General features: G+C 34.4%; 1 protein-coding gene across 1 annotated transcript in view; it reads left to right on the forward strand.

The window, feature by feature from the left end:
- The window catches only part of LOC136840620 (cell adhesion molecule 3-like), a 196,968-nt gene that overhangs the window by 52,558 nt on the left and 119,798 nt on the right, over nt 1–24,612 (forward strand). Inside the window, exon 2 of the mRNA XM_067107331.1 lies at nt 10,962–11,004. Within this exon, the coding sequence (XP_066963432.1) occupies nt 10,962–11,004 (43 nt within the window). The remainder of the gene's footprint in view (nt 1–10,961; nt 11,005–24,612) is intronic.

Here is a 24,612-nt window from a genome sequence, read left to right on the forward strand (position 1 = left end):
ATTGAAGGGTGTACCCACTGTTGCAAGTCACAACGCAATTTTACATATAAAAACGGATAATTATAACAATAACATAGCTTGCTGGCCGGCTACATTGTCGTAATATATATATATATATATATATATATATATATATATATATATATATATATATATATATATATATATATATATATATATATATATATATATATGTTATATATTTATTATTTATATTATATGTTTTTTTATTCTTTATATTACAATTTTTTATTTCAATAAAAGGAAATACCAATGGGAAAGTCATGTTATTTAATCATAAATAAAAAGGAAATATATATTGTACAGTAAATACATATATATACGTTTATGTATATAAATAAATATAATACATAAATATATATATATATATATATATATATATATATATATATATATATATATATATATATATACATATATATATATATATATATATATATATGTATATATATATATATATATATATATATATATATATATATATATATATATATATATATATATATATATATATATATATATATATATAGTCACAATACACACCAAATACCTGGCTATTACACAACTAATCACAGAATTAAAAAATTTACCTCACTTCACCCAGATACGTGAACTCTCATAACAATAAAAATTACAACTGAGTACTCTAAAGGCAACCGTGATCCCTTAAAAAGCTTATTAATCACATGAAAAAACAAACTAAGTTTATCAAAACAAGTGTGAGTTATCAACAATTAAACAAGAAATATACTAGAGCAAAAGGGCATCATTCTATCAAACAACTTTAACTGTTTCCCTTGTCTTAATTCACTTCAGCAAAACGAAAGGAACAAAACGTTTATCACTTTGCCTTATGCAAACAGTTAATCCTATTCACTGGTGGTCAATAAATGGAACACTGTTTTTATAAAATTTTAAATAGAAAAATTTATTTTTATATTCAAAATTTATAATTAGAATTCACAATCTGAAGAAATTTACTATTACTTGAAAACAACACAATATCTAATTAATTCTTGAGTTAAATTATAAAGGTTAATTAATCAAGCAATATTCCAACTATCAAGAATTACACAAGATTTGAAAAGAAAATCTTAGTAAATGAAAATTAAATCAAGTATGCAATGTTAAATTATTAAGAAATATTTAAAATGCTAAGTTAATAAATGTTAAATGACCAATATATAAAATGTGAAAAATCAAGAGATTGCAAACACAATAACACACAAAATTACACAAAAGATTTACCACCAATAATTTTACCAAGGCAAAATTTCCCTAATATACCTTATTATACCATGGTAATAATAAGTATAATTCAATTTACCATACACAAGGTTGTGGAAACTTTCCCAAAATCACCTGAAATGCAGCTGCTTGAGATTCAAAAAAAAAAAAAACACTTTTTTGTTAGGCACCATTACACACTTTTCCTACATTCAGGTCTCAAAAGCTAAGGTTAATACCAGTGACCACACAAATATTTTACATAAATAATAACTTCTCTCTTTTGGAGAGAGAGAGAGAGAGAGAGAGAGAGAACCACAAGAACAGTCTCTAAAATCAGAATGAACAAACTTTGGGATTCCAGCAAGAAATGAAACAATCAGATCATGTCATTATTCCCGAGCAAAACTTTTTGGGGCCAACTAACATATTAGAACAATACGTGATCAGAGTAATGTACTCTTTAACATGACGCAATTACCTTGTGCTTCAGTGCAACACTTGTTCGCATTTCTCAAAAAGGTACACGCCTTTACCAGAAAATCGTATGGGACAAAGCTCATAAGAAATCTCAACACAATCAAAACAGACGGCAGCCAGCCAGTCACAAATGGCAAGCTTTCAAAACAAGATGAAGAACCAAATTTGGTTTTCAGAACAGCACATGAAACATTGTGAAATCATTTGTTTGTTTCTCGTATGAGATAGAACCTTACATGACTCAATTGCCATTCCCTCGCTTGTTAATGCGTTATCTTTCACGATGACAACCGAACCAAAACATGACATATGAAATCACGAGTACAGAACACTTGTTGCTGGGGAACAAAATGTGTGATCACATATTACGTTATTATTAAAACGTATTACTAATTCTAAATTATGCTGTTAAGTTATCCAAATCACTAACTCTTTTGAGATCTGACATTACACCACATACAATATTTCAACAGTTTTTATTATTATACAGAACACATTATAGCTAGATTAGTAAACACATCAAAATCATGGAATGCTATAGATATTACAAGGCAATATCATGAATATGAATATGAATATATATATATATATATATATATATATATATATATATATATATATATATATATATATATATATATATATATATATATATATATATATATATATATATATATATATATATATATATATATATATATATATATATATATATATATATATATATATATATATATATATATATATAAATAACACACACACACAATAGAAGCAGAAAGTTCATACAGGGTGAAGAGACATGCACGACCTTATTGCTACTTCTTAAAAGATCCCCTCCCATTATTTTCAAAGGGAAAAAATTGATTTCTTGACTGCTTGGCACCTTAACTGGTGTTTCCCCGAGACAAAATGACTAACACTCTGGTGAAACTGACGGGCTTCAGTAAGCGATCTTTTGTTTACAAATTCCGATGCATTTGAGCGTGATTTTCTGACATTCAGTGCTATTTTTCTCAAGTCCCATGGCTCCAGGCAAACAACTGGAAAGAGATACGGTTGTTGCTATCATAACCCTTTACAAAGAGGGCCTAAGATCTGGGCCCATAGCTGAGAGCTTAAATTAAAGCAAAGAGTAGTTCAGAGGTGGTTGGCGAGATATCGTGAAAATGGGGAGTCAAGTATTCCAACAGCTCTTCCTTGGTTAGGTTTTGGCATCCCAGGAAAATTTCTGAGAGTTTCTCGCAAAATAGAGTGTGTATTGGAAAAAGAGCCCTCCCTTATAGCTCGCAAAGTGAAAGGAGAGTATCCAGACGATCTCCATGATGTCTCTGTGAGGTGCATAAGCCATCATTTGGCAAAATATCACAGCTTTCGTGCCAAGGTTAAGCCAATATTGAGTGTTCGAAACATTATAGATAGGAAGGCATTTTCACAGAAATACGAATAAAAAAAACCAATGTTTTCCTTTCAAAACAATGGGAGGGGATCTTTAAGAAATAGCGATAAGTTCGTGCATGTCTCGTCACCCTGTATGAACTTTCCACTTCTATTGTGTGTGTATATATATATATATATATATATATATATATATATATATATATATATATGTATATGTGTGTGTATATATATATATATATATATATATATATATATATATATATATATATATATATATATATATATATATATATATATATTATACAGAAAATTTACTAACAGAATAATTCTGAGAATGAGAAGCATCCGTTCGGTCACCTTCTTTACAGCTGGCACAAAACCTTATTCTAAACATAATCTTCCTTTAATAATCAGTACATTGTATAAAATCTTTTCATTAGAAAGAGACTTGAGCTAAATTGATCTCGACCTACCCCCGAACTTTAAGACTTTATGTACAACGTTGGGCGTTTTTGCGTGCTTTTATTTAACTTGACTTCTGTGTGTGTCTGTCTGGGTCAAAACTTGTAACTCAATTTTCGACCTGTTCCCTTCGTCCGATGAACTTGAAATTTTGCATGGTTACTCAATCCCAGTAACAATAAAACCCTTCATGATCAGTAGGTCAGAAGTGACCTCTAGTGACCCTACAGTGACCTCTCCCAGTATCTCCAGCTTTATATGAAACTGCGGATTTTTCATACCTGCTTTGACTCAGTAGGATAAATAATAACTCTACGGACTTTTCAAACCTTTAGCTTGACGGGATATCACATTCAATTCCGTTAACTACAATCGTAAATCGGTTATAATCTCTGTCAAAACTAAAACATAAAATAAAATAAAAAATCTGAAAAGAAATTTTAAAACACGCTGTTATTAAAATGCACTAAAAAGTAGAAAATCTTTGGGGACACCATATTTTCTTACAATTAATCATGTCTACAAAAATAAAAGCCTGTGTACCAAACATGGGAGGAAATTCTACACGAAAAGAAATATATTTTTTATTTCTTGTAGCATTTCCTTCCCTGTTTGGCGCCCACGCTTTTATTTTTGTAGACATGATTAACTGTAAGAAAATCCTGGTGTCTCCAAAAATCATTTTGTACTTTTTAGTGCATCTTAGTAAAAGCGTGTTTTTAAAAATATATGTATTTTTTATTACATGTCAGGTTAATAGAACGACGCTTTTTCATCAGCTTTTAAGAAATCCGTTGATACAAACTCATGAAAATGAAAACATGCCAGTTTCAGGAAGAGACGTTAATAAGATATCTTTTCAAAAAGACACTATTCAGATACTGTAGATATCATGGTCACATATGACCACAAATACGTTCATCTGAGCTGCAAAGCTAAATTCCTCCTCTGAATGTCCTACTTTGGTTACGTCTTCCACTAAAAACTCACTGCTAAATGAATTGTCCATCATCAAGAGATTCTTCCTTTGCAAACTCATTACCCATGGAATTGCTCCTTTTGGAATTCTATTTTTCCTTTGCATACTCATTACCCATGGAAGTGCTCCTTTTGGAATTCTATTTTTCCTTTGCAAACTCATTACCCATGGAAGTACTCCTTTTGGAATTCTATTTTTCCTTTGCAAACTCATTACCCATGGAAGTGCTCCTTTTGGAATTCTATTTTTCCTTTGCAAACTCATTACCCATGGAACTGCTCCTTTTGGAATTCTATTTTTCCTTTGCAAACTCATTACCCATGGAATTGCTCCTTTTGGAATTCTATTTTCCTTTGCAAACTCATTACCCATGGAAGTGCTCCTTTTGGAGTTCTATTTTTCCTTTGCTAACTCATTAACCATGGAATTGCGCCTTTTGGAATTCTATTTTTCCTTTGCATACTCATTACCCATGGAAGTGCTCCTTTTGTAATTCTATTTTTCCTTTGCAAACTCATTACCCATGGAATTGTTCCTTTTGGAATTCTATTTTTCCTTTGTAAACTCATTACCCATGTAATTGCTCCTTTTGGAATTCTGTTTTTCCTTTGTAAACCCATTACCCATGGAAGTGCTCCTTTTGGAATTCTATTTTTCCTTTGCAAACTCATTACCCATGGAAATGCTCCTTTTGGAATTCTATTTGCCATCTGAGAATGAACTTCTGGCAACTACATCTTCCTTCTCTTACCTCCTCTAATTCGTCCTGCTCCTAAATGATGAGTCAGGCTATTTTGTGAATGTTGGATCTATAACAAACTATATAAAAGTTCATTAAATTCCAGTGCCACTCTTCTTTCCCTTGTCTCTTCAGATAGAGAATGTCACAAAAGAATGAAACAAGTACCGGGAGGCTGGCTCAGCATGCCCGCTGGAACAGTTCCTTTAAAAAGCTTTGCTTCGTGTACCTTCATGCGTTCAGCACAGTTAAAGGGTATTTTATGATCAGCAAGAGAAAAAAACTAGTTTTATTTTAAAACCACCATTTCGAAACTGTGCAAAAAATCCTTTTTTTAATCAACAAAATTAAAAGAGTTGGGACATTGTCTTCTTTTGTCTTTATTCTTTTCCAATTAATCATCACTATCCGGAATTAAATTAAATATTATAAAAACAAACTGCCATATCAAAAGACCAAATCAATTTCTTGTACTCCCTTATGGTTACGATACCACTCATTCAAATGAATACTTATAAGTCTCATTTAGTTATCTCGTCTCAGATAGACATTCTGAAATGTGACGTGCAATTTAATACACGGGGTCTTATAGACATAACCACTTGGAGAAGCTTTCATCCAACAAAGAACTACTATCCAGGAAGCTGAACCAATGAGCTTCTGACGAAGAGAAAAACTGTTGAAAAACATGAATAATCAGATGACTGTTGATTTCAAATGTGTAATTGTTTTCCTTTTACACTGGAGCAGAATAAATCTGGTGTCCGGATGAGACTCTGAGGCTATTACAGTATAGCTAATGGCGAGATGGGAAAATATGAACAGTAGAATGGAAAAGTGGCAGACCCATTTGCTAATTTTATGTCCACTTGAGGCACTGGTGAAATGCGCCTCTGAGATTGGTTAATATTATTCTCACTATAAATTACAATGAGCTGTGGTCAACTAGCTCAACTGTTATGTGCAGTCTCCTTGGCATAAAGATTCTTTTTCTCTAGAATCACGATAAATACAAGCACTGCTCATGTGTATTCTGTTTGTATACTAAATAAATGTATTCGTTTGCATGTTTTCCAAACTTCAAATACAGTCACGGAAAGGTAACCGTGTTGAAAATACTCCATGTTAACACGGGCTGAAAAAATATAAAAGAGAAAAGAAGTTTCCAAAATAATAAAGAGCCTTTGTGACTCGCTATTGTTTCCTGAAGCGAAGTGGAGGTGTCCTGTAATCCATTTCTTTCATCGCGCCCGGAAAATAAAACTCCAGATGACAGAGAAAATTCCACTGGAACCTTCTTTATTTTCCCCCTTTCTCGCTCAAGCGAAAGTCGATGACTATTTCCTACTGGATTTCCATTCCATGCGAGTAGGGAAAAAGACAGCAATGAAAAAAATATGGTGAGTTTAGTAAATCTCGTAAATAATCAGAAAAAGAATAAAAGGAAATATGCTAGCAGCCCTCGTGTTCATTACTAACAATACAATATTCACGGTTTTGCTATTAATGTTACGCCCCATACGAATCAAGTGAAAATTAGATCTCAACTCTAGGTTCATTACATCGTTATTGTACTTACAACAACGCTAAGAGCTCATTACTTTCAGTATGTGCTACCAGAATTTACAAAAAAATTACAATTTCTAGTTAAACTGATTTTCGATGCACTATATAGATGACAACCTTGAGTAAATTCTAAAGGAATTAGATCATAAAGAAAACTCTTTGTGGTATTTCCCGCGTTTCTGTGATTGACGATTAAGGAAGAGGGTAACAAACGAACACCATAATATCTGGTTTAATGAACGTCTGTTTGAGCTACCATCGGTGTCTTTGTATTAGAGGTGTTCTTACGTATCAGCGCTTACGATATTTCTGTTTTCCAGTTCACTGCACATGTTTGTGTGTAAAAATATCATCTGTATCTATCTAAATATACATTTTTGTAAGCCCCCTTTTCAACACAGATGCATTCATATAGAAAATATATGCACACCTGGACACTGAATGCAACATTTTTCGATGCAGCTGTGTCTATCAGAAGTATCTTTCAGGAAAAAAAAACAATGTTTTACCAAAATTTCAGTACGATGAAGAAATATTCCTGAATCCCAAAGAATAAACGAAAAGACTGGAACTAGAAAAAAAAAATCAGCAAAATTCAATACGGACACTGCTCTTGAAAAAAGCATCACAAGGAGGATAACGAAACAAATATCTTCCTTTACCGACAGTTTCAGCACGCTACACCGCTAGTTTTAGTAAGATTTGTCTTTATTTACCACCGATTAAACTAGCTAAAATAACATTTCCTCAAATTGTTGAGCCATCTCAACCAAGCCCAAAGGAATTTTTTGTAAACAATACCGATTAAACTCAGTGATCATGCCACTCTCAAATTACCATACAAAAAGGACCCGATATAAAACACTAAAGATGGATAATCGGGGCTCTCAGGGCTTTTCTATTCCTTTGAAACAACCTATTCTTAAGTAACATAAAACGATGGCAAAAGTATTTCTTCTTCTTCTTCTTTTAACGTGCTTTTTTCCTAAAAACCTAAAATAAACAACTCTTCATATCTTATGCAACGAACAGAATAGAAAAAAAGGGAAATATCCCAACGGAGGGTCACTGAACCTTTTGCGTCTCCTGCTACTTCCAAGAAGTCGTTGATCTTGCCTTCATCCAGATTCCGCTCAAGCCATTCCCAAGGACTTTTTCGCTCCTTGCTCTTTCTCGCTTCTTCAGAATACACAACTTTGTTGTGTATTCTTGTTCGGAGTCGTACGGAGAGAGAGAGAGAGAGATAGGAGGGCAATTAACAACATACTAGAGAGAGAGATAGGGAGGATTAAAAACTAATACGAGAGAGAGAGAGAGAGAGAGAGAGAGAGAGAGAGAGAGAGAGAGAGAGAGGCAATTAAAAACTATTACGAGAGAGAGAGAGAAAGAGAGAGAGGCAATTAAAAACTATTACGAGAGAGAGAGAAAGAGAGAGAGAGAGAGAGAGAGAGAGAGAGAGGCAATTAAAAACTATTACGAGAGAGAGAGAGAGGCAATTAAAAACTTTAAAATAGAGAGAGAGAGAGAGAGGGGGATTAAAAAGAGAGAGAGAGAGAGAGAGAGAGAGAGAGAGAGAGAGAGAGGGGGATTAAAAAAACAATACGACAGAGAGAGAGAGAGAGAGAGAGAGAGGGGGAATAAAAAAAATAATGACAGAGAGAGAGAGAGAGAGAGAGAGAGAGAGAGAGAGAGAGAGAGAGAGAGAGAGAGAGGGGGGAATGAAAAACTAATACTAACACTTTCTATAACCGGCATCTCACACCTAATATTTCAAGAAACAACTTTCACGTGTCACTGCCCTGTAAGTAAAACCCCCTACATAGTCTTTACCTAACCGTCAAGTTATCCAAGAATAAGAGATGACAAAAATGATTAATGTGTTCATCCGGGAAAATCTTACAGATCGGAGAGATCTGGGAGTTAATGGTGTGAAACTGCCAATTTTTAATGCTGGCTGAAATGTCAAACTAAAATAGAAAGAATGAGTCTTGGAAGAGCCAACAAAAATAAAATAAACATGCAAACAGTATATCATATAAAAATCTCTTAACTATTACTAAATTCTTGAGTAGTAACTAGATATTCATGTGAATTACAATGAATGTTACCTGTTAAAAATATCACTTGTACTTAAAAAAAAATGTTCATTTTACTAACCAAAAATATTAATCCTTACTAATAAAAAGTAGGTTTTAAAGTTTGGTTGCAAACTCTACAGGAAAGCCATAACCATAAAGGACACCTGATAGTCTCAAATAGAGGAGGAATAACCTGAAAACTTCTTAATTACACCCGGCGTGGAAAAAAAATCTATTCACAATTTATGATCATTTTTACAATTTATGGTCCAGTTTGGAGGCTCATAAATGCAATGGCATTTAGGACGCCAAACAGGAAAAAAAAATAAGAAAGGGTCGGAAGATGCTCAAATTTCTTTATCGACATGAATAGGCAACGTTACTGTTTATACTTAATATTGCTTTTACCATTTTACTGTATCTTCGGAAGTAGCATTTCAAAAGAATCCAACGATTATGAATACAATCATCGTGCGTACATAAAAAGGCAAACCGCTGAGTTCGACGGAAACTGGACTTGAGTGTTGTTAATTTGATTAAAGAGTTCTGAAGCAACTACTCGATGTGCTTTCTACGACATATTAATAATTACTTTCAAAAACAACCCGAAAAATGGCACAAGTGTGTTACCATGCAAAACGTCGCTGAGCTGAAACTAAAGCTAATAACCAAATCTCGTGGTTAGGTAACGCGAGACTTGTATTCTAACGCCCTTAACCGATCTCACCTGTTGCTGGAGGTTAAATGCCCCACGATCTTACACTTGGTGGCGCAACAGAGTAACCAATTACACACACATCTCTTCCTCAATGAATTGCATCCTTTGTGCGCTCCCCTCCCCCACGCCTCGTCTTTCTACCCTTCTCTTCTATTCCCCCTCCCGCCATACCTAGGGATGTTGCATAATGGATGCACAAATATTTGCCTTAACTTTTCAGATACATTTGCTTCTCTCTCTCTCTCTCTCTCTCTCTCTCTCTGCTGTGACTCTAACGTTGACACAAAGATACCGTTTTCAGTCTTCCCGTCATTTCAGAAGGGTAAAAGGATTTAGAAAAGTGACCTGAAATCTGCTGGTTGATCTTACCTGCAAGAGGAGAAGGAAAGTAAACGTTGAGAAACGCTACGCCATAAAGGGTTCAAAAAAACCTCTGCAAGAGAGCTTTTGAAAGAATTTAACCTTCTGAAATTTTTGGCTTATTACTTGTAAACAAGCTTCTGCAGAACAGCAGGATCATTTGTGAAAAGTGAAGATACGAACTTAAAATATGACAACAGGAAATAAATGATGATAAACAACGAGCCTCAATAAATCTGCATGGAGACCCAACGTTTATAAATCAGTCATAATAAAAGCTTCATCAACATTCACACTCATGCCCGAAGGATTGTTCAAGTTTTCCAGAAAAGGAAATAAAGACATGGAGTTTCATCATGCAGCTTCAAACCCCCAGAACATTTGAACCATGAAGGCACTCCCACTGCTGAAGAAATGACGTCACGTTTGCATTAAATCTGCGCTCTCTCGGTGTAGCCAATTTTGCCCTTAGCGGGAAGTGCTTCTAATTTACCAGATCAACCGCTCTATTACCGCAACCTCGCCCGTTACTGCTACATTCCAACCCCTTTAGTGTAAACACAGGAAACAAAACGAAAATGCAACTGTAAGATTACCCTACATTTATTAAAGGTCGCTGAGGTCAGTATAATAAAACTTGTGTTAATTGTTACTGCTTCTTTTCTAGCTTATTTAAGTAAATAAATGATAACATGAGAGCTAAAAACGTTTTTCTTTTAGTTCTTCCCAAATCTTGGAATCTATCATGCAAAACTTTGTTGCTTTCTTTAAGTGAACGTTTATTAACAGAGTTTCAATATAAAAATTTTGCATTTGTCAGTGGGTCGTATCCACCTTTTCAGTCACGCGGTCACGCTTATAGGATAAGAGGGGTCCTTTGTCTCATGTTTTAGGGCATACAATGTATTAATATGATTTATTCTTTTTTTCCAGGAGGGAGTGGTTCCGCCATGCTTACTACTAATTTTGCTCCCAGGTAAGAGTGTGTGTGTGTGTGTGTGTGTGTGTGTGTGTGTGTGTGTGTGTGTGTGTGTGTGTGTGTGTGTGCGCGCGCATATACGTTGGAATGATAATCAGACATTTAACTGAATTTGGACTGTTAAATAACAGACGTGGTGAATAATATAATAAGAGATTATTATAAATAGCTGAAGAATTAAGGTGAAACAAGACGATTATAAAATAGATCAGTATAGAATCGTTAATGTATTTTTGGGGGCAAATGTAAAAACTGTTAGCAAATGATGAAGTAGAGACGAACTGCAGAGGTACCACTGCGCAAGCTAATGACCACAGGGTAAGAGCGCCAAGCACCTTGTTTTAATGACCACAGGGTAAGAGCGCCAAGCACCTTGTTTTAATGACCACAGGGTAAGAGTGCCAAACACTTCGTTTTAAAGAGTGTGAATTTTACAAACTAAAATGAAATCTGAGCATACTTAAGTGAAAGACCAATACTTTTTGCAGCCCATGCAAAGTGGAAAACTAAGAATAAAGGAAAAAGGATAGATAGGGTTTATCCAGGAACGAAACGACAGACTTGCTACTTAAATGGAGGGTCATCAGAATCATGAAAACTGAAATACAAAGAGAATTCCAAAGTTTAAATGTACAAAGAGAGAGCAGTAACAGAAGAGTGCAATCCACACATTAAATGGGAGGATGAAGTGGCTACATGGGAGATATGGCGCCACATGATCAAGAGAGGACTCTTTCCTCAATTTCAAAGGAACGATGTCTGGAGCAGTATCCAGAGCAAAGTGAGAGAGAAGCCACCTTGCGAATAAGATGAGATCCCAGCTAGAAAGTAAAAGCAGTATCATAAATCAAACAGATTACCTTAGATTCAGACTCTCGAGGAGGGAGACTGATGATGGAAATGTACCAAATAAGAAAACACACTCCAAACGGGAACGAATAAGTTCAGCATTAAATGTAATAATCAAGACGATGAAAACAGCTCAAAGCATATAAAAATATAAACTTGTTTTTAAGGAAAAAAAAAATTACATTTGAGCTATGAGATTTCTCAAAAATACCCACAGCGTTGTTTCAAGTGCTAGGTGAAATTAAGCTACATTTTCAGCAGAGATAATGGAAAACTGACTTAAGATAAGCAAGGAGAATGAGGGGATGGAAAAAAAAATTACTTATTTTTTTATTTAAAAACAAAAAAGGGAGATGACTAGAGGAAAATGGAAAAGTATGAGAGAAGGAGAAATATCATGGGGAAAATATGTTGGAGTAAATGAAAAGCCATTTACACACACACACACACACACACACGGACAAACAAACACATGCACACATACACACACACACATATATATATATACATATTGTCATGATGTATTCCAATTACCTGGTTATTACACAACTAATCACGGAATTCAAAAATTTACCTCACTTCACCCAGATATCTGAACTCTCATAACAATAAAAATCACGACTGAGTACTCTAAAGGTAACAGTGGTCCCTTAAAAAGCTTACCAATCACGTGAAAAATCAAACTAAGTTTATCAAAACAAGTGTGAGGTATCAACAATAAAACAAGAAACATACCAGAGTAAAAGGGCATCACTCCATCAAACAACTTTAACTGTTTCCCTGGTCTTAATTCACTTCAGCCAAACTAAAGGAACAAAACTTGTTTATCACTTTGCCTTATGCACACAAATAATCTTATTCACTGGCGGTCAATAAATGAAACATTGTTTTTAAAAATTTCAAATACAAAAATTTATTTTTAAATTCAAAATTTATAATTAGAATTGACTATCTGAAAAAAATTAACTATTATTTGAAAACGGGACAAGAATTAATTAATTCTTGAATTAAATTATTAAACAAAACTAAATCACAAAACTTTATCAAGAAATTAAGTTAATCAAGCAAAATTTAAACTATTAAGAATTACTCAAGATTTGAAAAGAAAATCTAAATAAATAAAAATTAAATCAAGTATTCAATGTTAAATTATCAAGAAATATCTAAAATGCTAAGTAAATAAATGTTAAATCACCAATATATAAAATGTGAAAAATCAATAGATTGCAAACACAAGAACACACAAAAATACACAAAAGATTTACCAATAATAATTTCACCAAGGCAAAAATTCTCTCAATATACCTTATTATACCATGGTAATAATAAGTAAAATTCACTTTACCTTACACAAACTTGTGAAAACTTTCCCAAAATCACTTGAAATGCAGCTGCTTTAGATTCACAAAACCCTTTTTTGCATGGGCCATTACCAAATATATACACTTTCCCTACATTCATATCTCAAAAGCTAAGTTTAATATCAATGGCCACAAATATTTTACGTTAAAATTTCTCTCTTTGAGAGAGAGAGAGAGAGAGAGAGAGAGAGAGAGAGAGAGAGAGAGAGAGAGAGAGAACCAACACTAAAGGTCCTTGAAATCAGAATGAACAAACTTTAGGATTCCAGTAGGAAATGAAGCAATCAAATGATGTCATTATAAGGTATTTTGGGAACGAGATACAAGAGAAAATTCTGGAAGAGCAAAACATTTTGAACTGCAATCTTACAAAACATGACGTAATCGATCGAGACGTGTGCTTCAGTGCAAAACTTGTTCATATTTCTCAAAAAGGTACACGTTTTTACCAGAAAATCGTGTGGGATGCAATCAGAACTAGCCTATATGTCACATTGCAAAATTATTCATCTTCTTCTTGTTTGGGACAAAGCTTTTACAGAAATCTTGACACGATCAAAACAGACTGCAACTGGCTAATTATGATTGGCACGTTTAAAAAAAAAATAAAGGGTTGGTTTCCAAATGGAGCAGCTATTGTATCTCTTGCCTGTCAACACATTATCTTTTACGATAATGAAGTGAAACAAGCCTTCCTACCACACACACATGTTGCTCATATACTACGTTACTATTAAAAATGTATTATTAATTCTAAATTACGCTCTGTTATCTAAGTCACTAACTCTTTTGAGATCTGACATTACACTACATATGATAATTTCAACAATAGATATTATTACACATAACACATGATAAATAGAAGAGTAAATACATCAAAACATGGAATGCCATACATACTACAAGGCAATATTATGAAAATATATACTGTATATTAGTGGTTCCATAAAACCTTTTTTTTGCTAATTCCCCTAAAACACACATGATTATACACACACACACACACACACACACACAACATATATATATATATATATATATATATATATATATATATATATATATATATATATATATATATATATATATATATATATATATATATATATATATATATATATATGTGTGTGTGTGTGTGTTATATATATATATATATATATATATTTATGTTTATATATATATATAATATATATATATATATATATATGTATATATATATATATATATATATTTTTATAAATATTACTGCTGTTCGCCCTCGTAACATTTGATTGTAAATAATATCAGCCTGACCAAGACCGGGAAAAGCCATTGTCCGCATTAGGAGCGTCTTCAGTTCAAACTTTAACATCCGTTGGAGAAAGGAATAGGTAGCATTTAGGCATTTAACCCCATAGGAGAAATTTCCATATTCAACTTTAAGAATAGGTGGTCCTAAAGTCCTTTTTTCCTTTCTACCTGTCTCTCGTGGCGAATGTTTTTAACAAAGCGTAGACGCCTAAGGCATGACTGTAGGCCTGTTTTGACCCAGGCCGGTCAGGGAACGACAGAGAGAAACTAGCCGCCGTCTCGGGCAGACGTCTGGAAGGTGGCCCTGTCCCCTTTCTTTTTCTATTATGCTATTAGTGAAGTGAAGAAGCAATTGCGAAGCCCCCCTCGGCGGAGTTGGTGCGCACAACGTTCGTCCTAAGGTAAAGTCGCTTTTTGTTCAAAACTTCGCCCATTCTTTTATCTTTTTCTGTATTTCGCATTTCTTTTGTTTCCTCCTTCATCCCCCACTTACTGTATATGTGTTTACGAAGTCTAGATTAAGCCTCATTATTATATTGTTAGCTTCAACCCCGTTATTCCAGTAAAATACCTAGGATTTAGGGTAAGCAAAATCAGGTTAAATCTCGATGCTTTTGTATGCCTCGCGTCCGAATGTTTGGAAGAACCGTTGCGTTTAAAATCAAATTCATCTCAAATATTTTTGTTAAGGTTAATTACCCTTAACTGGCGACCTTTGGCTAATTAACGACTGTCTTTGAGGTTAACTTTTGGCTTCAAGTGGCAGGTTACGTGTAATCTTGGTTTGCAGGGCCGTAAAAATTACATAAATTGAATAATACATGATCAACCAAGACCCTCACATGTAACAATATATATATATATATATATATTCCACTCCATGTGTGCGTATTTTACAGGGAATTAGCGAAAAAAAATTATTCTATGAAAACACTAAAATTTTCTTACAAGTAATCACTGTTTCACTCAGGGGCTACACGCAGTCACTGGAATTTCTAGAGGGGCCCCAAGAATGAGTGTATTAATGACATGTAGTTTTTACAAGAAAAATATTTTATTTTTCACATTCATTTACTTATCTCTATCACATTAAAACTGAAGTTAAAACTTATCAAAATAAAACTTCAAGATAATACTGTCAAATAACTAAAATAATATTTAATTCAAATGAAAGTAAAATAACAGTATGAAAGCATAGCCACCCAACTTTATTCATTTACTCACAAAAGTACAGCTACAAAGGCATTGTGTGCTGAATTTTGGCTTGGCGTTAAAACACATTTACACCAGTTTGTCTGATACGGCCTGGTTCCACTGCAAATGCACTTTCTGAAACCTAGTCTACTCAAAGGTAACTGGGCGACGATAACAGGGAGTAACGACATCCTTTGTTAATAGTTAACATCTTAGTCTGTCAGAAGTCACTGAGGGCACAAATCAAATATATTTCTTGAGTACTGACTACATAAAATACCAGTCTTGTCAGCTATAACTGGATCCCTTGCAGTAATACAAAGAATATTCCGTGGATTACTCCTACTACGATCCACAGCCGGGATGGGCACATCAAAACTGTCTCCTAGTCCACCATCTTTCAGGTGAAGAAGACTGTTTGGCCATTCTCTTTGCTCATGACAATTATCCACCATATGCCATTGCTTTAGCTGTGCTATGTGGGCAGACATACATTCTTCAACAAAACCTAGTAAGTCTGTTATTAAACACCCCAGAATCAGTTGGTCTCACCCTGGTTAGCTGCATCGTTAGAAGGATACGTTCTAGCAGAGTATTCTACACTTCGGTCACAATAAAAGAAAAATACACAACACTTTCCTGAATTAGGAGCAGTAACTGTCTCACTCTCTGGGCAAGTGTTCTCAATGGCAGCAAGATCATTTTCACTCTATAGTCTGGAGACTACTTATATATCAAGGGTGAAGGAGTTAAACCAACATGAGCCTCAAAGCAGGGTATGGGGAACACTTTATTCCTAAACGAGTAGTAGAGTTCATATGATGCCTTCAGCACAGTCTTAACTACTGTTTTCAGCAATTCACGCTATTAGCATGTCCCTTAGTCACGTTAGTGGCCCCCACAAAGCTTTGACTCTGAGGATTACATGGTTTACCATGCACAATAATGTGATTTGGCTGAATATCTTTCATTTCAGTGATCCCGTCTGATGCAAACTCTGAATCACTGTCCTTTTAAGTATGACCGGGCCACCAAAAATGGCAAATAGTTCGAAGAGTTGCATTCAACTTCTGTTCTTTGTTTCCATGTCAGAAGCCATGGTACACGAAATTTGGTAAAGTGGTCCATCCATCGATGAAATCAACTTGACTTTTCAAAGCTAGGTCATCTTTCTCAATTTTTGGCTTTCTTTGCACAGGGATTTGAAACGCTAGAGGGCAGCTGCTGTAAACTTTTGCTTACTTTTCCTAGATCTCTTCCAGCATAAGGTCTTTTCCACCATGTCCAGTTGAAATGCCCTTGCTTAATGGCATAGAACATATCTTCAATGGTCACTAAGTCGGTCAGAAAGCCCATCATTCCCAACAAACCCAACACTGTACTTAGTGACCATTGAAGATATGTTCTATGCCATTAAGCAAGGGTTCACCGTTTCACTGGCGTCGTCAGTATATTAGCTTAAAAACAGCACTAAAAACTTGAGAATTTCATGAACTCTGTAGGAATCTCCAGCAAATAAGTTAAGCTCTGAGTGAAACAGTAATTACTGAAAATTGCGTTAATTTCATATAACAGATTATGCTACTTCCCTTTTTCTTTACATATATAAATGTAAATATATATATATATATATATATATATATATATATATATATATATATATATATATATATATATATATATATAAACACAAAAATATACATATAAACAGGTGCATATATATATATATATATATATATATATATATATATATATATATATATATATATATATATATATATATATATCTATATATAGACACATGCATAGATAAGACACATAGACAGATAGACGGATATAAACAAATATAATTGACGTGTGATGAGAGGTAGAGGGGAATACAAAGCAGTGGACATAAGCATTCGGAAGAAACGTAAATTCTAATTAATAACAAAAACAATACAAGAATGATAAAAACTTTACACACATCAATTTCGGTGCACTGTTCAAAGCCACTTCATATTTTCGCAAAAGACAAAATTTCGTACAGACATTTTCCTAAGAGCATCAGCGTCGCTCAGTGACGAATTCAGTCTCCAAGTGGCAATTAACTTTCGGGTATAAAAGTTTATTAGGGACTCAAAGGTTTCGAAAAAAAAAACAGCAATTTTACTACTGCCATTAATTAGAGACCGTCCTTACTGATGGAATATACTGGCGACCCTCTGGGGCACTAGCATATCAACTTCTGATTTTCCACTACACCACTCCTGGAGGAGATACAGCCACTGCAGGAACTACAAGAAAGATCGTTTAAATTTTCTAGTTTGAGAGTAGGTCACTTAGGAAAATATCACGAAGATAGTTATTCAGATTTTGTTTTTAAATTTAGATTAATCCTATTCCTGACCAAGAAAAATGCATTTCGAATCCGGGAAGGAGTCTACACACTTGATCCCTCGGCCATTTTAACATCTTTTCGTCCACTAACATTATCAGTAACACATATTATTTATGCATAAGCGCGACGAAAGGGTGAAAGAAATGGGTAAGGAAGAAATCGAAGAGCCTTGAATTTTCCCAGACAAAAATATCTTAAACATATAAGAGCAAAAACAATCTCCAGAGACTACCCTGGTATAAGTAGTTATTTTAAACTTTGAAACTTAATACGGTGTAAAATTGTCGTTTACTATTTTAAAGTTGGGCTGACTTAAGACGAGGTCTGGTTTGCAAAGACAAATCTCCAAATCCACATCACTGACAACTACAACTCAATCATTCGCATTGGGAAACTCGATAACCTCAATCATATAAATGCATTCACAGTCAGACAGACACGGATGAAACTGTAACCTCGTCCAAAATTCGTTGGCAGTAGTGAAAAATAACTTGAAGCTAATATTACCTGCACATAAAAATGGAGACACCTGTACAATAAGATTCCATGAAAGAGCTAAATATACTATACATTATTGCATTCATTATTTACCAGAACCGGCATTAACCAAAATTCTGAACAAAATAACTACAGTAAAGTATATCTGCATAAGCTACGAAAAAGTCAAAGAAATATACTTTGAATATTGTGATAATTTACTGAAATAAAATAAATTTTTCCAATATATTTACACAAGTATTGCATGCCTACCATAAATGAGAAAACTACTGAATTGACCTTGAGAATTGTCAAAATCTCATTCACGGTCTACATGATAGATTAGTTCTTACCAAAAAATAAAATAATGATTCATCTTTTCATTCTTTTGTCATACAAGCATTCATTATACAAATCTACATCTCATTTCCTTTGTACGTGCTACAAAATTCTGTGTTTGCTAACTTCTTGAGCCACCCAACTCTAAAGAAAATAGACATTCGGAGAAAGTATAAGTAGTTTGGTGGAAAAGTTATGTCTATCTATGGCTCTATCCGCCTGTATATACAGTATATATATATATATATATATATATATATATATATATATATATATATATATATATATATATATATATATATATATATATATATATATATATATATATATATATATATATATATATATATATTATATATATATATATATATAATATATATGTCGAAATGTGTGTGTTACCTTCAAATGCACTGACTCAGGGAGCTACCATATCGATTTTCAGCTCACGATTTGAACTGAAGTGTCTTGGCCAAAGCGATCTTCCAACTTGGTTGCCACTCAAGTGACTTCACTACCCGCCAGTGACATAATTTACTATTTAGTCCCGTGGAGGAAGTCTCGGCATCAGGATAATATGCCTATATTGCCTCAATCTTCACTTGTGCTCTAACCCGAATCCTCTCAAGAGTTAGGTAACTTCCTCAACACGGTTAAACTCACGTGTGCATGAACACGATCATACAAACACACTGCTTATGGATTTATGCTTATAAACAGAAGGCATAAAACGCCATGCAATGTTAGGAAGTAAACTGAGAAGTTCGTGGAAGAAAAGAAAAGTTATTCTGCATGCAGATGCATGACAAAAAGAGACAATACAAACGTACACAATAGAAGGTATACAGAAGTCTAGAAGGAAATGATGAAAGAAAAAGCCGAGCGCTAATGAAACTATCAAGGTGTATGTGAACTAGAACTTTAAAGAAAAAGAAAGACTGTAATGGTTAGATGGCCTTAAAATATTAAAGACATAAGCTGTCCGGGTATAATTCAGTTTTGATCGATGGAGTAGGGTATTTTAATGTCAGGCAGAATGTAGAAAAGCAAAGAGGCAGAGCCAAACTATGAGAAGTTGGATGGGAAAGTGTAAATCTTGTGAATATTTGTAAAACTGATTGCTAAAAAAGTAAAAACCAGGATACCGAGACGATGAAATTTTGGCAGGTTTTTTAGCCTGGTGGTGGGAGCCTTGTTACGATAGTTACCAATATAAAAAATGGATGGCAGAAAACTCCCAATGGGATGAGAGTGAGTGCGAAAAATAATACCCTCTTACTAAAAGAACAGAGAGTCCAGGGGAGAATGTATGAGGCATGAGAGTGAACTATTACTGGCGGGGAAGCAGCCTGACTCACAAGAACAAAAGAGGCATTTGCATGGAACAGGCGTGTTGTAAGATGCTTAAAAGTGAAGGAAAAGAGATACGTGTGTGGACAAAAACCAGAGAGGGCTTAGACTACACGTGATAAGAATGCTTTGTGGAAGCTGTGAAGAATAACGTAACAGATTGTCATTTCCAAAGCAACGCGTGAATTTTATGATGCAAGCAAATTTTATAAATTAGTCTGCAGAACGAAGTAACCGGTCCGGAGTAAAAGGAAGTCTAAGCCAGCAAGGGTTTGTAGTTAGGTTGCTCTTGCTGCTTAGTATTTCATGAATAGGTATAAAAGATGTGCATGCACGTACACAGGGTAATAGAATTGACTGTGATTGATTTGTGGAGTACCTGGTGTTTGCAGGGGACAGTCCTCAGAGGTGATTAGGCTACTTACAAAAATACGGATAATGATGCTAGATTCTGCAGATGTTTGCGAGAAGAGCCAGCTGAGGCAACTAAATCATGTGCAAGATTTGATACGGTAATTGGAAATAGGTAGCTGCAGCATTATGGAAAACATATGAATGAAAGTCACTAACCTGTCTAAGAAGTTGAGAGTAAACATTAAGGAGGGTGGCAATATTCGGAAATAGATGAACACCGAAATAAAAGCGCGCAAGGAAGGTAGTAGTAGCCACTGGAGAGATTGCTGAACCCACTTATTATGAAAGTGAAGTTAAATGGAAGAGGTATAGAAAGGTGAAAGGTGTTAGTTGAATTGCAGATATTTTGAAAGTTGTAGCTAAAGACAAACATAAGGTAAAAAACAGGTTAGCAGTGGTGAGAGTACACGAGTAGTACGTTTGTTTTGAGGCGGTTCGGTCAGGCAGAGAAAATGGAAGCTGCTTTTTCGACAACGAGCAGCGGTGTCGGAGCTGACTAGCATGATCAATCCTAGGCCGTAAGTGTGTAAGTGGTTCAACAAAGGTTTGTCCTATTCTAACACTCTCATCCAAATCTAAACAAACACGTAAATCGTGAGCGAATACGCAATTAATTTCGCCCACGAAATGATATCAACTTTACGAACATAATAGTATATTTGGTAACAAAGGAAAAGTATTTAGAGTGAAAGTAAAAGGCATTTTGGACTGGGAAAGAAACGTGTCCAAAAGCTGGAGCAAAACGAAAATGGGAATTCTATGTAACAGAAAACGAAGAATTTACTTAAAAGACGAGCGAAGTTTTGCCCAAAAGAACAAATGGCTCCGGTCCGGTTACAAGCAGTCCAGCGGATCAGCGGACTTGATAAAAAACTGCCGAAAGTGAGCATGAAATTGGTCATACAAGAACATAATCGAACGCGTACGGACCGCTTCTGATCTCCTAACAAGGAACATCAATTTACGAATTTGCTGTATGATACAGCAGCATTTATTGCACCAACACAGTACAATCATTATAGTGACGACGAAAAAACTGAAAATCTATCTAAATAAAAGTGCTCCTGAGTCACTTAGTAACAACGCAGATGTATAGAGCGAGTGTTTCTCCAGAAGCCTGACACACATCAAAATCGATAAACACGGCAGAATACAAGGAAAAATAAGTAATCCGATAAAGTACCATCATCATGTAACCGACAAGGAGGGCCATAAATCTTCCACTACAATCAATGTCTGAAACATAAATATAGAGGTGAAATACAGCGACGGTTTAGGCGGCGAGAAGAAAGGCTTCCTTTTGCTATTTCATAAATTTATCGCCTTCATATATCAGCTCACATTCGTGAGCCGGTCTTCTGAATCATCTGGCGTGGAAATGCAATCGCGTCTTCCTTTCGGAGATAAGACAAGACGAAAAACGACGCTACAAACCGTGGCCTTCTCTCCTTCGTCTGTTTACGAGAGGCAAACCTGGCCATTTTTACTGTTCTAATGGAACGTGTGAAAAGGACCTTCCGTTACATTTCTCCTTTCTCTCGGAAATAATATTTCATGTCTGCTGTGTTCATTCCTATCTTAAGTGACGTGCATTACGCAATGTTGTCATGGTACATCTGGCACCTTAATCGTATTGATTTTACAATAAAAAATGGCTCCACTGGAATATACCGTACAGCTCTTCGTTCCTCTGAAAATCATGGGCAACATTTTATTTATTAAATTTAAGAATTCGTTGCGGAGAACAAATTCGTTTCCAAAAACCGTAAGATAACTTGTAAATCGAAATTCTAAAAAAAAAAAAAAAAAAAAAAAAAAAAAACCATTCCACTGGAAAAGGAGCGTTAACTTTTGGTAACACCTTTCACATAATTTCCTCTGATCGTAGGTGGAGAAATTATTTGTTGTTTCTTTGCTTCTATTTTGAAACCACTGGGAAATTTTAAAGTACGAAAAGAGAACCAATTTATTTCTTTTAGTCGCTATTTGTTTTTACACCCGTTAATATATAGTTACACTTGAAACTTTTATTTTTAATATAACCAAATCTAAAGAATATAATTTGTCGGCTAAGGAGTAAACCTCAACTGTCTGTCAGTAGTGCTTTTCATGCTGAGTCTAATGCTACTTTGTTTTCTAATAATGCTGTAATTATATAATGGTTAACGAGTTATCAATTATGCTTAATTTTAAATAACGATCATTTAAACTGGCCATTCTTAACAAGAATCACAAGACTGCATAGATCAGAGACGCTTAACCACCAGATTCTCCTCATTATTATTATTATATTATTCAGTAGACGAAACCTATTCATATGAAACAACCCACAGGGGACATTGACTTGAAATTCAAGCTTCCAAGGAATCTGGTGTTTATTAGCAAGAATTAAGAGGAAGTAAAGTGAAATACAGAAAGAGGAGATCCCACTTATCAAAAAAGAAAAAAAATAAATTAATATATAAATATAAAAAAGTATTAAAATGCAATAAGAATAGTATTAAGGTAGTAATGCATTGCATTTTCGCTTGAACTTCTGGAGTACTCTATTTCTCATTTCGCTAATGAACCAGACACACGGAATCGTTGACCTCTGCTTCTGCCTCCCGTTGAACCTCCATTGTGATCAGTTTGTCATGTGATTAATGAACCGGCAGATTTTGAAATGTAGATTCATTCATCAAGGGCCCGATCTATCTGGCCTCCGCTCGCTCTGGGAAAGGAGGAAAGGACGCCCGCGATAAGACCACCTTTCGATATTCATGAGTCTGATTACTGTTTGGACATGCGACAATGGCATCATCATTTTCGGGTGGTTTCATCCAACTATTCTCTCTCTCTCTCTCTCTCTCTCTCTCTCTCTCTCTCTCTCTCTCTCTCTCTCTCATATCCAGTCTTTCTTATTATATATATGCTCCCAAAATTCCTTGTTGCTTTGGTGAAGAGGGAAAGTATATAATTGAATTTCAACAATTTAAGGTAGTGTAACGCTTTTGTAGGCATAAAAACTAATATTTAAAAAATAATCATGAAGAGAAAATTCATTCTTAAATACACCATTCAAGAATATACAGAAAAAAACATCTACGCACTACTGATAAAAAATTGCAATTTTAAAGTGTATCCACAAAAAATGGCAATTTTCAGTAAATGAATACTTTAAATAAGACTTCTGAAGCAATTCTGAAATCATAGCCTATCAACAAAAACTGGATAAGCAACATTAGAACAGCTTGTAAGGTTACAACTTAATATCAAATGTTTGAATTTCCTTTATAAATAAAAAGGTAACGCATAATAAAATGCATGAGGAACACTGACAAACACAAATGAATATTAAAACTACGTATGAAAATGACTCGAGTTGAAATGGCTTTTTACCAGCCCAAGATCATGTTTCACCTACCAGCCCGAATTGAAACGGAAAACGCCTTTATGAATAATGAAGTTGAGAAAGTCTGCATGTTCACTCACGTGAAGACACGTTTGCAAACGTCAACTTCCAGAAGGTTTGCAAGATGGATGACATTTTACAAAATTAAAAATTTTTACTAATGGCGTATAAAAAAGGCATTGTAGCTATTTCGGCAATATTACATTCATCTTATCGTCAACGGTTTCATGGCTACAAATGAAAATATGGACGTGGAATTGGGAACCCATGCACGATTAAATCTTTCCCTTACAAATGTCAAAATATAATTATCTGAATAATAAGTCAAAAATTATATAATTAAGTCAAAACTAACAAACGACTCTCTTCACTATAATTACAGTATTAAACGAAATCGAAAACATACCCGATGCAGGTTTTAAGAACGAAATATAAGATTCTGGTTGTCATAAGAAGGATTAGAAGGCTATAAAGAATGATGCATTTCTGTGGGATAAAAGAAAGCACAAGTTTACACAACTGGAACTTCATATAAATACGCAAATTTATTTATACTTTGC

The sequence above is a fragment of the Macrobrachium rosenbergii genome, chromosome 8 (genome assembly GCF_040412425.1).
Source record: "Macrobrachium rosenbergii isolate ZJJX-2024 chromosome 8, ASM4041242v1, whole genome shotgun sequence".
In the NCBI taxonomy this organism is placed as follows: Eukaryota; Metazoa; Arthropoda; class Malacostraca; order Decapoda; family Palaemonidae; genus Macrobrachium; species Macrobrachium rosenbergii.